General features: G+C 44.6%; 2 protein-coding genes across 2 annotated transcripts; one reads left to right on the forward strand and one right to left on the reverse strand.

Annotated features, from left to right (window-relative positions):
* Window positions 1-709: 709 nt before the first annotated feature.
* Window positions 710-6,475, forward strand: LOC127343217 (uncharacterized). Its single transcript, XM_051369334.2, has 8 exons — window positions 710-878; window positions 1,467-2,158; window positions 2,680-2,868; window positions 2,932-3,023; window positions 4,937-4,996; window positions 5,140-5,209; window positions 5,526-5,729; window positions 5,830-6,475. Exons 2-8 carry the CDS (start codon window positions 1,484-1,486, stop codon window positions 6,211-6,213), a joined length of 1,674 nt encoding a protein of 557 aa, XP_051225294.1. The 5' UTR covers window positions 710-878; window positions 1,467-1,483; the 3' UTR covers window positions 6,214-6,475.
* A 2,719-nt stretch (window positions 6,476-9,194) lies between these two features.
* Window positions 9,195-13,049, reverse strand: LOC127343218 (probable receptor-like protein kinase At2g42960). Its single transcript, XM_051369335.2, has 8 exons — window positions 12,723-13,049; window positions 11,299-12,055; window positions 11,093-11,197; window positions 10,681-10,803; window positions 10,383-10,553; window positions 10,154-10,283; window positions 9,855-10,064; window positions 9,195-9,734 (listed from the first exon to the last, which is right to left on the reverse strand). Exons 2-8 carry the CDS (start codon window positions 11,946-11,948, stop codon window positions 9,648-9,650), a joined length of 1,476 nt encoding a protein of 491 aa, XP_051225295.1. The 5' UTR covers window positions 11,949-12,055; window positions 12,723-13,049; the 3' UTR covers window positions 9,195-9,647.
* Window positions 13,050-14,347: the final 1,298 nt, after the last annotated feature.

The raw sequence follows: 14,347 nt of genomic DNA on the forward strand, positions 1-14,347 counted from the left end.
CTTGGCGCGAATGTCTTCAGGAAGCGCTCCGCCCACACCAAGCGTGCTCTCGTCCTCCTGAGCGATGAGGAGGCGATGGTGTTGGGCGCGATGGCGGAGGCGATGGTGTTGGGCCAGATGGCGGCGGCGATGGTGTTGGGCCAGATGGCGGCGGCGCTCCTCATCGGTGATGAGGTGCGGTGGCGGCGCGAGCTGCTGCGCCTGCTCGCCGATGTAGACGTCGTGGAAGTTCATCGACCGCCCCGGCCGGCCAAGGCGCCACGCGGCCACGTCGTACGCGCGCGCCACATGCGCCATGTCGAGGTCCGTCCCTAGGCCGATGCGGCAGTCACCGTTGCGGGTCTCCGCGTAGAAATTGCCCGCCGAGCACGCGGACGCCGACACAGCTGGAGGAGTTCCGATCGCGGAGCGGCGGCACAGTGGCACGTGGTGCGCGCAGGTGAAGCGGCGATTGGAGAGGTGGCGCGCGGAGGAAGGGGAAGTTTCAGCGACGATACCACTCCACAAAATTCAAATTTTAAAGTTTTTAAGATTTTTGAAAAAAAATATGTGAGAGATCGAACTATCAGTGCGCAGCGGCGGCGGTTGACGCATTTAATAGTGCTACGTGTAAGATCTTGGGTAGTGTTTGGGTGGAAGGCAGGCAAAAAGGAGTGGCCGCGGTAAGTTAAGTGAAGCGAATCGAGTATTTGCTTCTGGAAGCACCCTCCCTCTCCACTCGACCGCTCCTCCCTCCTTCCGAGATTCCCGGCCTCGCCCCCTCTTCCCCGCTCCTCGGTTCGAAGCTCTCATCCGCAGCACTACCTGAGTTCACTCGCGCGGGGCGGCAGAAGCTTGGCATGCGGTTCTCGTCGGTGTCCGGCCGCCGAACTTGAGCGGTAAGGTTCGATTCTGGTGGTGTCGGTCGGCGGCGGCGCTACTATTGCTGCTGTAGCCGCTGCCGCGATCTGATTCCAGCATATTCTGCAGCCCCTAACCTAACCTGCTCAACTTTTTTTTATGCTTCGCCGAGTGCCGACTGCGTACTACATGTGCTTACGTTTATACTCCAAATCTCGTATGAACACAACATGCTGCTTGCATCATCGTTACCCTATTGTTATTGAATTATTGTGTGACTGCAGTTTAATCATTATACATCAGTACATGGCGCTCTAATTGTTAGGGTACAATACAAGCATGTATAGGCTTCCTATTCTTATACGTATTTAATCCTTTGTAATGTAAACGTATTCCATCTCCTGTGGAGTACAGTCCATATATATACACACGAGGACATACAACCTCCACGGGGGTGGATTACACCGTCCTGCTAACCCTGCCTGCCCTAAGAACAGCTGTTTGGGCATTATTACGAGAGCCTATCCACTGATTGTGCTGTATTGTACTCCCTGTTTTGAGAAATTCAGTATCAACACGTGCCACATATCCCCTGATGAATGTGTATTTTCCCCACGGACACGCAGGCAGAATTGGGGGGAATATGACTGACGCGGGGGTGCAGCAGCAGCCGCCGCCGCAGATGAACAGCATGTCCATGGTGCAAGACGGCAGCGCCAAGCCAAACATGGGGAAGGAACACATCCCAGGGAATGAGCTCTGGACCGATGGGCTCATCTGCGCTTTTGAGCTCGTCAAGGGTCACAGGAAGCTGATCCGTCACAGGTCGTTGCCAATGCAGGATACAGGGCCCCCGTTGCACACGAAGAAGCACGCAGGTAGGAACGGGCATCATGCCGTGAGCCCGGTACTACATGAGAGCAATGCAGTGGAAATCCCGTGCCAGACGGAGTTTGGTATCGATCCTTTTGTGGTCAAAGATAGGCTACCGCATGCTGGTGAGATTCTCGAGCACAAATGGGTGCCGATTGGGTGGTCGAGGATTGCCGAGCTGGTCCAGAGGGTTCAGTCTGATGCCAGCTGGGAGAATGAGCAGGTGCTGATAAGCGATAGCGAGGATGATTACACGGTGGCCGACGTTGCGGCTCCTTACTGGCAGCGTCCTGGGGGTCCTACTTGGTGGTTCCATGTCACCGCGGGACATCCTTCAGTCGACGCGTGGTTGAGTAGTGCTCACTGGATGCATCCGGCTATCAGAACTGCACTCAGGGATGAAAACCGCCTGATAAGCGACCGGATGAAGTACCTTCTCTACGAGGTTATCTTGCTCATTCTCCTTTGTTTCAGATAGTTACAATCTGTGTGTGGCAGAGTAGCTTCTTAATTAGTTACAATGCAATACCCTGCTGCCCCTGCAACCTGTAGATTGTCTGCCTGCAATTTTGTAACTACATCTTTTCCTCTTATGTGACTAACTTTATAGTTCCATTTTTTTGCTATGATTTGTTATACACACTTTCCAGCACGCAATAACCAGCTACTGACTCTTATGGGAGCACCTAATCTTTTGATGACCTGTATTTTCATGTGAAAACTATCTGATTGCTTCAGACCTTGTTTGCATAACAATTACCATTATAGCCATATTTCTCCCTTCACTTCCTTTTTGGTAATATAAGATAATAAGGATCACGCTATGGCCTGATTGGGTTGGTCATATGTTACAAAGAAAAGATTTACTCTAATGTTGATGGGTTCAATAGTTCAGTGTCTAGCATAACCTGTGTTGATATGCGCTGTGCATCAGATCTATTGTATAAATTCATGATATATATGCAGGTCCCAGTTAGAGTTGCAGGAGGACTGTTATTTGAGCTTCTTGGTCAGTCAGTAGGAGATCCTAATCATGAAGAGGAAGACATACCCATTGTACTTCGGTCTTGGCAGACACAGAACTTCCTTTTGACTGCCATGCATGTCAAAGGTCCTTCCTCAAACATAAATGTTTTAGGAGTGACTGAAGTGCAGGTATGAACGGAAAAAAAAAACTTAAACATTTTTATCTCAAGATGCTCATGAAAATCTTTCCAGGAGCTGCTTATTGCTGGTGGAAGTCAAACACCCAAAACAGTTCATGAAGTAATTGCACATTTGGTCAGTCGTCTTTCACGGTGGGATGACAGGTACTTTTGATATTTTACCATCACTTCTCTCTTTTATCAATGTATTAGGTTGTAGGATTAATCCTTGTCAACGATATATATATTCTTCAATCTTTACGTGTAATCATATGTGTATATATGAACAAAATTTGTCATGGATCTTCCTTGTTCCGTACCTGCAAGGCTGCAACTGTACTAGTTGATATACATAATTAGCACCGCATTCACGTGGGGAACATCCGTAGCCATCTTTATTTGTTGGAATCGCACACACATACGCTATTAGGCTTTTTTTGCAAAAACATCAGATCAAGTGGTGAATGTCTTTAATTTGTACAAGACATTAGTATTCAACCTGGTTAAGTTGAATCTGTTAGACCTAGAAGTACAGAAGTATATAGAGTCGGGCGATGACTTCTCATGGCCAAATGATTCTATGTTTGTGAGTGACCCGTTGTTTGTACGTGATATTGATTCATACACATGCAATCAGCATGCAACGGCTAACCTCTTGAGTTCAGATTACGTAAACTATTATGATTTATACGCAGCATCAGATAAGTATGTTCACCTAAATTTCAGATAGCCTCCAGTTCTTTTTTATACTATATGGTAGATATATATTTGGCCTTGTAACATGTCGGGACGCTATAACCTTGACGTGAGCTATACGTCATGCATTGATAGCCATGAGACGGCTGCAGGTCGTTTTTTCATAGAGAGAAGGTGGATGCTGATTGGATTAGATGTATATGTGTCCCCGGGTATACGTGAATATGTCTTTCCTAGGGCACATGGTTATTTTTTTCGTATTTGTAAGTCAACGGGTCAGGTTTTGAGAGTCCACCTATATATTAACAAGATTAATGGATGGATGATGTTAAGCAGTGATGTTAAGGCACATGTACGGATTGAGTTATGAAGACGTACCAGCTGTGATCATTGTAAAGACTGTAATAGCATTGTGATCAATAAAAAGAGGTCCACCTGATTAATGCTAGAGATTTTGCTTTTTGTCAGGATTTATAGCATATCTATCTTTTTCTGTCGTATTCTGCTTTTGATTTATAGTAAGTACTGTTTCCTGCTCAAATTGTGCAGAAAACATGTTAATCATCTGTAAGAGGAAAACTCACATAATTATGCACCATGATGCTACCTATGGCAGTGTTAGACCGTGATCAGATGTGTTGTTTATATGGGAAATTAAATCAGTGCACTGAAGGTGGTTGTTTCTTGTTTGTACATACTTTGATGGCTAGTCGTTTGCACATGATATCAAATATATCCATGCGGAATGCAAATTTGTATTGTGATCTGTTTGATCATTCACTTTGATGTGATATTGTAGGAGGACCCGAGTTAAGATTTGTATCATCAAGTGTTGAAATTAGATTACACACAGCTTTTTTGAGGGTTTTTTCTCGTACAACCTTTTTTTTTTTTAGATTAACTGGTTAGTAAGCTTTAGCTTTGGTGCTTTTGCATGAGATATAAAATTATGAAGGCGCAAGGCTGTGAGCTATTAGTAACTCTGGTCAACTGTGATATCTAGCTGATCTTTAATTTATATGTGCTATTATTAAGTTGCACTTGTATATGCTAGATAATTTTGTAATAACAGCTATAAAAATATTGTTATGATAAGTCTAGATACAGTTATTAGATCTACCTGTTGTGATGTGTTTAATATAGTAACGGTAATCTCTTTTGACTATGAGGTTTGGTATTATTATAAAGATTTAACAATTGATCTGATGGAAATAAGTGTTTTTGTGTTTACTGAAATACAGTAAATTAAAATTTCTATATACTAGATAAGTGGCTGGACCCAGATTTTATACTTTGTGTGATCTCTTTTTAATAGTATATATACTAATGTTTACTGACAGTAAAGGTACTCATAGGTCTGTTGTGTTTATGATGTTCCTCAGATTATTCCGTAAATATGTCTTTGGTGAAGCAGATGAAATTGAATTGAAGTTTGTGAACAGGTAATATATCCAAACAAACATGTTTCAACTGCCAGACAAATTGTTTGAACATATGAGTCAGTGCCCTAATATTGGTTATTTAATAATGTGTCAGTGAACCGCTATCTAATGATTACTATCATGTTCAAAAATCCAATTGACAGGAGAAATAGTGAAGATCTGAACCTAGTCAGCATCATCTTGAATCAAGAAATCAGAAGATTAGCAACACAGGTAGAAATCTTAACCCAGTTTGTCTTCTCTATATTTCTCTGTCAAAATACTCGCTGAATACTTGCTCACCAGTGCACTGGAGTGGCTGTTGTGCCCTTACTGTTTTGTTGAAAACAACACAACAGATAAATCTAAATTAGAAACATGATTGATTATATCTGGAGACTTCTGAATGGATATTGTGAGGAAATTTAACACGCGATTAGCATATTTAACATGATGAGGCCTTTAACACACAGCGTTCATGAATGCTTTTCTCCGTTTGCTGATATTTCATGATCTGGAACGTATAAGAATATAAACGGCGCTTCTACAGGTGATCAGGGTCAAATGGTCGCTGCATGCAAGGGAAGAAATTATACTTGAGCTTCTCCGACATTTACGGGGAAATGCCACAAGAGTGATTTTAGAGCGAGAGAGGAAATCTGCAAGGGAGATGCTCGAGGAGCAGGAAGCTGTCCGTGGTCGCTTGTTCACCATTCAGGATGTTATGCAGAGCACTGTTCGTGCATGGTTGCAGGTACACAATTTTTTCCACACTTCAGAAAAGTACACTTATGTTTTCATGTGTTATTCAGGAAGATTGAAATTAACACAATGCTGAAAATTCCCTTTTATAGGACAGAAGCCTTCGTATTACCCACAATTTGGCTATTTTTGGAGGCGGCGGCATAGTTCTATCCATAATCACTGGCCTATTTGGAATTAACGTCGATGGTATACCGGGAGCAGAGAACACGCCTTATGCTTTTGGGCTGTTTGCAGGACTTCTTTTCCTTATTGGAATCGTCCTTGTTGGAGTTGGACTGATGTATCTTGGGCTGACAAATCCAGTAACCAATGAGAAGGTAAAGGTGAGGAAGCTGGAGCTCCAGCAGCTGGTTACAATGTTCCAGCATGAAGCAGAACAGCACGGCAAGGTCCGGGAAGGTCTCAGCCGGCACGGTTTGTCGTCAAATGCATCTGCGGCCTCTTCTGATGAAGGCTACATTCTGATCTCCTGAGGGTACATATACTGCCTGGGGGAAAACTGCTTCAAACTCTGAAATAGAAACTTTAATTAGGTCATATGTGGGAGTCGGAGATTTCTTTGTCCTGTTCCTGCTGGTAGTAAACTGATTCTTGCAAGATTTCGGCGTTCCAAATAGGTCGTCGCGTAGAGAAATATATGCAATGTATTTACACAATTTTCTTAAAGGATGGTCACTGAGGAACTTGCGGCAAAAAAAAAAGTTGATATGATTAATACGATTACAGGTTGGTTCCTTTTTCTTTGTGTTGCTGGCTTTGCTATTGCTGACTACTGGACCAGAAGTACGGAACCTCCAGTCTGGAACTAGCTTTGGTCGGTTGCCCAGGAATTAAGTTTGTTATCCTACCTCCAATTGGAGCGAGCACTGTCGCCCTGGCCGGCTGACAAGGGAAGGTTGGTGAGCGACAGGCTTTGAAGCCAGCTGCCGGCTAAAGCAGCTCTTGAAGCCGGCGCGACGCAAACGCTGAGCGATCGTTTTTGTCCGCAGTGACCGGATATGCGTCTGGGGTCCAGCGGGGCGATGCAAAGTGACCGGGCCGTCCGCGGACGCTCGGCGGTCGCGCGGAGCGTCCTCCATTTCTTACCCGGTCCCGCATGTCAAGGACAGCGAAATCGACCGCTTCCATTTGCTTCTTTTCCCCCTTTTTGCTGCCTTAGTGCGACGCCACCACCCCAACCCCACCCGCCGCCGTCCGGCCCAAGCGCCGCAGTAGTCGCCATCGGCTCCGTTCTTGCCGCGCGGGAGAGCAGGAGCGTACTCGGGCTTGGCTCCACCGCGTATTTGCCGGCTGTTTTCGGGCGAAACGCTCCCGGTTGCGCCGCCCTTCCGCGCCGCCCACGACCTGTTCGGTCAATTGCGCCGGTAGGTTTCTCACTCGTGTTTTCGGCGCTATTGTGCGCGGCCATTGATCCGCAGTTTGTACCCACGCAGATGGACATGTGGCAGATGTTGGACAAGTTCCGCGTGAAGGTCGTCGACTCCTCTTCCGACGAGGAGTCCGATCAGTCGACGCAGACATTGGCAACTACTGCGGCCTCCATGATCCACGAGTTCACCTCAAACCCGGGGCCGGAGCACCGGGGCTCTGTGAAGGGGCGCTCCAAAAACCTGCCGCGCAACAGAGTGGCAGGGTAGGCCCGCCTCCACAAGGACTACTTCCACCTCACCAATCCGATCTTCCCGGAAAAACTGTTCCGGCGCCGATACAGGATGTCAAGGGACCTGTTCTTGGTCATTCTACGAGGCGTCAGAAACTACGACCCCTACTTTCAATGCAGGCCCGATGCAACAGGTGCGTTAGGCTTCACCTCCTACCAAAAATGCTCCGCGGCTATTCACATGCTCTCATATGGAATGGCTGCGGAAATATTCGATGAGTATCTTCGAATGGGTGAGAGCACCTGTCTTGAGGCCATGTACAGGTTTTGCCAAGCCGTGATTGCCGTGTTCGGAGAGTATTACTGTAGGGAGCCAACTGTTGAGAATACAAGGCGGCTCCTGTCTATCAACGAGTCTAGAGGCTTCCCAGGAATGATTGGCAACATAGATTGCATGCACTGGCAGTGGAAAAACTGTCCATTTGGATGGCAGGGTGCGTACAATGGGCATGAGGAGGGAAAAACTGTCATTCTTGAAGCTGTCATATCTCAAGATTTATGGATTTGGCATTCATTCTTTGGCATGGCCGGTTCCAACAATGACATCAATGTGTTGCACCGATCACCAGTTTTCAACAGGCTCATGCAAGGCAAAGCTCCACGGGTGACTTATGAGATCAACGGAAATGCATATGACAAGCCATATTATCTTGCTGATGGCATCTACCCTGACTGGGCCACATTGGTGAAGACTTTCCGTAATCCAAACTCCGAGAAGACGAGGAGGTTTGCCAAGATGCAAGAGGCTTGCAGAAAAGATGTGGAGCGCGGATTTGGTGTGCTCCAAGCTCGGTGGGCAATTGTCCGTCATCCGGCAAGAACATGGTCCCTGAAGACCATGCATGAGGTAATGACATGCTGCGTGATCATGCACAACATGATCGTTGAGAACGAGTGTCCTGATGGCCGCAATGAGAACCACTAGGATTTTCAAGGTGAGCTGGTGGCGCCACTTCCTGGAGCTTCATCTTGGCAGGAGTATCTAAATATCAATGTAGAAGTCACTAACGAGAACATCTCCAAACAGCTGCAGACGGATCTGATTGAGCATCAGTGGACATTGGTTGGCCATGAAGATCATGCCTAGAGAAATACTATCTTATTTTCATGTAAACAATTAAAAATTTAAATGTAATAACTATGACTTCGTTGTTTTTCTTTTTTTGTTGTTTGGAAACTTCATAAATTGATGCAAACGCGGAAATACGTCGGGCCGCTGGAGCCACCCCAGGTGCAAACAGACGCGCGGACAAAAACGGTCCGTCTCGCGTCCGCCGCGTGACGGAAACGGACATTTCGAACATCCGAAATGCGTCGCGCCGCTGGAGATGCCCTAAGGTTTGTGCACCTAGAAGTAGGAACCTCAGTGGCTAGTGCCTAAATTAATGAAACCGGAGGGGTGCAAATTGAATAATGCAGCAACAAAGGCAAATGATTAACGGTCCTTTAGAAAAAGGAGGAAGAAGCTGGACAGACTTGCAAAACAAGCAGGTCCTGATCATTGGCACCCTGTAATCATGTGCAGCAAACGAAAAATTATAATCACCGAATTCAATGACCAAACAGATGCCTTTCAATTTCAGCAATCAAGGTGGCAAGTTTCAAGTGTGAAAGATGCCAATGATTAGTCACTGGCGTCAACTAATTTCCCACAACGAGTAGTGTGCAGCAAGTGTTACTAGGTTCTTAAGTGGAAGATCACCCTGCATTTTTTCTGTTGCGAATCTGAAGATCACCCTGCATGCGAAGTTGTGTAAAAACCTCTGATCCTAAGTAATAGAGCTTGTGACAAGGTACACTAACAAAGTTACACTTTGAAAGATAGAACTGAAGATACATAAGGCTTCTGTACATGGGCAACGGAAACCGGTATCTAGTCATGCATTTCAAATCAGTTCCTCCTGGTAGCTCAAATGCTAAATGAAGACGAACAGAGTGCTTCTATGCTCCCCTAAAAGCAGACTAAACGATACTAAAGTAAATGAGTTGAAGTACTCATCCACAGAAAAGAAAGAGTAGGGCAACTCTTTTAGGGGAGCATAGAAGCAATCCTCGAAAAGCAAAAACAAAACATGCGGAAATGAGCAGCTTGCTCCTAACTGGATTTAGCGGCTCCATATTTGCAACCAAATTGTAAACCTGTTTCACTCACTCTATTGAAGTATTCAACATTGATGCAATCAGCTTTTACTGTCAAATAACTTAAGGTGTCCTATTTGCTTTGCGCTTGTTCACAACTAGAGAGCTTCAGGCATCAGCTCCGTTTGACAACTCCTCTAATGACTGCTGCGACTCTAGATCGACGCTTCCCATCTGGCTGTGCTTCTTCAGATCCTTTCATAGCAAAACAAGCACATAGTTAGCTATGCAGTAAAAGTAATAAAAGTAAAAGCTCCAAGAAGGATGCTAATTTAGATGGTAGAAGACACATTAGAATACAGATAAGAAAAATACTTCTTGATATGCTTTCTGAACGGCTTCAAGCATTTGGACGACATGGCTCATCTTCGGCCTCTTGTCTGCATCAGGATCAACACACTTCAGGCCAACCAGAATTGCCCGCTTAAGAGCACGTTTAGGTGGTTTAATCTCGAGGCTTGGGTCCACGACTTCCTCCGCCCTCTTAGTGCTAACCATCATCTTAAGCCACTCTACAAGATTTGACTGAAGCAATGGAGAAAAGAGGTGTAAGGACTAACAGAAAGGGGCGATTAGATCAGATTGCTTGAAATGGGAAAAGCTCTAAACTCTACCTCATCTGCAGGCTTACTGTAATCAACTGGATCCCTAGCTGTAATGCATTCCAACAACACAACTCCAAAACTGTAAATATCACTCTTTTCATTCAGCATCCCACTATTCGCATATTCAGGTGCAACATATCTGTCATAAGGTTAAGAAGAAAGTTAGGAGATGTATTCCCAAATGAACAGGAAAATTAGAAAGGGGGGCAAACAGGAGGGGGCAAAAAGAGAGCTATACCCATATGTTCCCATCACTCTTGTATTAATATGGCTTGCGTCAGAATCTAGAAGTTTGGCTAACCCAAAATCAGAAACCTTGCTATTGAATTCAGTGTCAATTAAGATGTTACTCGACTTAATATCTCGGTGTACGACTTTGGGGTCTATAGCTTCATGAAGGTATGCAAGCCTGAAAATTTTGAAATGCCATGCATTAGCATGTAATAGTCAACAGTCCCATATGAAACTATGTTCTGCTGTTTGTTTAGCATGGTATCGGGAGATAGTCATGAAAGATGCCCACAATCTGAACTTACGCTTTTGCTGTCCCAAGGAGAATCTTCATACGGCTTTCCCAACTAAGGATACCATGTTGACTCATGGCTCCATGAAGCCATTGTTCTAGGTTGCCATTGTTTACATACTCATAGACAAGCATCCTGCAGGTGAGAAGAATTATGCTCATTGTAGTTTGGAGTCTAATATGTGGTAAAGAACAATAAACATGAAACCAGGTGATAGGGAAGAACACGAACTAGCGTTATGCAAAAGGAAGGAACACACACAATTTCTTTCTCCATTTATGATTGTGATTCTTCAGAACAGAAAGTCCAGTAGAGATATGATGATGATGAACATACACATGGATGCATTATTCATAGAAGCAAGTTCTAGTAGCTTCTGTAGTACATGAAATGAAAAGCAAAATAAAAGGAAGAAATGTGTTACCTGTGTATCCCTTCAACACAGTACCCCAGAAGCCGCACCAGATTCTTATGCCGAACATGACCAATGGCTTCAACTTCTACTCTAAATTCCTTCTCTGCCTGCCCTCTGGAAACCCAATTAACAAATCTTAGGACTAAGTTAACATCACATGAAGTCAAAAAAAAGTTAACATCAAAGTGAATCCAATAAGATAAACATGCACTTACACATTGTTAAGGATCTTCTTCACAGCTACCTCGGTCCCATTCATGAGTCGGCCTTTGTAGACAACTCCATAGCCACCCTCTCCAAGGATATTGCTCTTCGCAAACCGACCTGTTGCAAACTCCAGGTCCCTCAAGGTGAACCAGTGCCCCCAGCCCAAATGCGACATCTCTGGCAGGCCAACTAGAGGTGAACCTGACGCATATCCATATGGTGAACTGCCTGCCTTCTTGGGACCCGAACTGTTGTAATCTTCAGAGTATGAGCTTCCAGCCTTCTCTATATTGTACAATGAGCTGCATTGGCTGAACGCATCGACATCGACAGATCTAGTCTCTGCCAAAAGCGCCACGTTCTTCATTTTTGTATACTTATCATGCACTGGCATGAAGGCCACTTCACCGTCATTCATACTTTGTGTGTCAGCTCCTTTGTCAATGTTGATTTCCTTGGACACAACAGGTATCTCTGCTTGCGACATACCATCAAATCCTTTCTCTGTCTTATTTTTCCTTCGGATGGAAAGCCACAATACTAAGATGAACAGAATTGCCATCAGGATTCCAATGCCGATGGCAATCAAGACCCATACTCTCAAATTGAACACGGGTGTTGTCCGTGACAACGCTGCGCTGATGTCAGGTGACGACATGTTCTCTTCAGCCGGTCTGATGAACAGTTGGAATGAGATGGTCTGAGTAATTCAGAATGCTGTGACGGTTTGCCAGAAGAATTTACAAACTTATCCTGACGAATTATCTGTATATAATAAAAGGTACATTAGCCAAGCCTGGAATCCAAAGTAGTAGCACATGCACAAAACTACAAAAGTAAAGGGTCAATCTGTCTGTCTCTGCAATAAAAAGGTGCGGCACATGATGGCACAATTCTTCCAGCTCAGTCCCTCGGAGGTGCTCATAGGGGTAGGGTGTGCGTGCGTGCGTTCATAGGGGTGTGTTTGTACGTGCGTGTTTATGAGCATCTACGTTGTACTGTGTTCTCAAAAAAAAAAAGGTGCGGCACATGATGGCACAATTCTTCCATCCGGGGGTGATAATTATCGCTTGCATATTACTGGGCAGAAGGTGTAGAACATGCAAACCAATCAAACAGCAACTTGGACGGTCATCCCAAGATGCGAGACCACAAAGTACTCTTGAAATTCTTGATGAACTCTGAAGTCTGGACTGTTAATCCACCAACCACGCATAAAAGAAAATTCAAAAAAATAGATCAAACAAAGCGCAGGGTGCCTGAAACAATCTGGACAATGTACTACAAGGGATTTCAATTCTTCGGACATCACAACATACCATAAACCGCAAGACCCAGCACGATTCAGAATTTCAGATGAACAAGTCAAATCTTTGGAGACAGATGCGACTGGAATGGACCTAAGAAGGGTGAATGGGGGAAAAGAGGGTACCTTCACAGGACTTCCAATCCAGCCCCATTGGACACGGATTCCATCAAGAACTCCAGCTCCGTCCCCCTCGGAAGTTAGAACTGGAAAAGCCGGGTTCTTGCTGGGCGCTGCTCACGCCTGTGTGGAGTGGCACGGAAATGCGGAGTCGAGAGAAAGGGCGAGTGACCTTTGCTTCTTGGCGAGAGAGAGGAAGCCGGAAAGACGAACACAGCACACACATGCACACATGAAGAGGGATGGAGGGAGAGAGAGTAAAGAGGAAGCAAAGGGGAAGGGGGAAGGAGGAGAAGAAGAGGTTGCAGTGTTTGGAGTTAAAGGTGAGGTGGGGTGAGGAAAAAAAGATGGAATCCATTAAAAGGGAGGAGGTAGTTATTAAGGAAAATAAGAATGGGGAAGGAGGAAATTAATGACGGTGATGGTTGAGGACTGCATGTGGCCGGTAGAAGGGAAGTCAAACGTCCAGGGGCTTTGCTTGGCTGGCTCCTCGTTCAAGTACAAATTTAATTGGCCAAATCACATTTTGGGATTAATTGAATACTTTCCTAAAACGTTTCTCTTGCAAATTTCTTAAGATGTCACTTTGATCAGGGGGGCTCTATTATTTAGAGCTACTAAATTGCACGAATCTTAAAGAGGTTAGAGTATAAAAAAATGTTTTTTTTTGGCGTTGAGTATAAAAAATTGTTGTTGGCACCTATTGGAAGAGCTATGCTTGAATTTGACCGGTTGACATGCCCTAATGTGACATAAGTTCATGATGCATGGCAGCACTAGGGTTCATGGTTGATAAAACACCTGTAGTATGTAGTATTTCCGGTAGATTGGTCACTAGGCTTGACCAAACACCACTCGGGTATGTACGAAACATCTAAACATGCAATTGTCAAGTAATGAGTCATACTTACTACTCTAAAAGAAGTAAAGACTCACACAAGTTAGGTTGCTAGCGAAAAATGTGTTTGCCATTGGTCGTATGTGCTATTGTGTCATTCGATCCAGCCCTCTAGATCAGTTAGACATATCAACTTTGTCACTATCAATGTAACAAATAGATATCGTCGGATCACAATCATTATAATCATTGTAATTGGCAAATCACTTAGTCTCCCCATTACCATTTGGTACACCAACATTATTTGTAGTTGATGAAACATCTTGAATTGTCTGGTCTCCATGTGTTGCTACTATGACACATGACATCTTTCTGGTAGATGAGTCACTAGGTTTGAGGAAAAACCACTCGAAAATGCACGAAACACCCAACTATGTAAATACCATGCAAAGAGCCATAGTACTCTAAAAACAATACTAGCAAGTGAAAAATATTGTGTTGTCAGGCCATCTGTGCTATTGTGATCCTTTTAGCCGGATAGATATCGATTTGACCGCTACAATGTGTCAATGTAATAGATAGATATCGTCGGATCACTATTATGATAATTGTCAAGTAACCCCTATATATAGGTCGTAAATCACTTGGTCGACCCATTGCCATTTGCTACAGTGACATAGAGGATCTGTGGTTGATGAAAAACCTCGATTTTTCTGATCTTAGTGTATTTCTACTATGACATATGTCATCTTTCTGGTAGATGGGGCACTAGGTTTGACTGACAACCACTGGG

The sequence above is a fragment of the Lolium perenne genome, chromosome 3 (assembly GCF_019359855.2).
Source record: "Lolium perenne isolate Kyuss_39 chromosome 3, Kyuss_2.0, whole genome shotgun sequence".
NCBI lineage: Eukaryota > Viridiplantae > Streptophyta > Magnoliopsida > Poales > Poaceae > Lolium > Lolium perenne.

Coding starts and splice junctions, on each gene's coding strand:
- LOC127343217 (XM_051369334.2), top strand. CDS start 1,484: ATGACTGACGCGGGGGTGCAGCAGCAGCCGCCGCCGCAGATGAACAGC. Junction 2,869..2,931: donor TAGGAGTGACTGAAGTGCAG/GTATGAACGGAA, acceptor AAATCTTTCCAG/GAGCTGCTTATTGCTGGTGG. Junction 5,210..5,525: donor TCAGAAGATTAGCAACACAG/GTAGAAATCTTA, acceptor GCGCTTCTACAG/GTGATCAGGGTCAAATGGTC.
- LOC127343218 (XM_051369335.2), bottom strand. CDS start 11,948: ATGTCGTCACCTGACATCAGCGCAGCGTTGTCACGGACAACACCCGTG. Junction 10,284..10,382: donor AGAGTGATGGGAACATATGG/GTATAGCTCTCT, acceptor ACCTTATGACAG/ATATGTTGCACCTGAATATG. Junction 10,065..10,153: donor ACAGTAAGCCTGCAGATGAG/GTAGAGTTTAGA, acceptor CCATTGCTTCAG/TCAAATCTTGTAGAGTGGCT.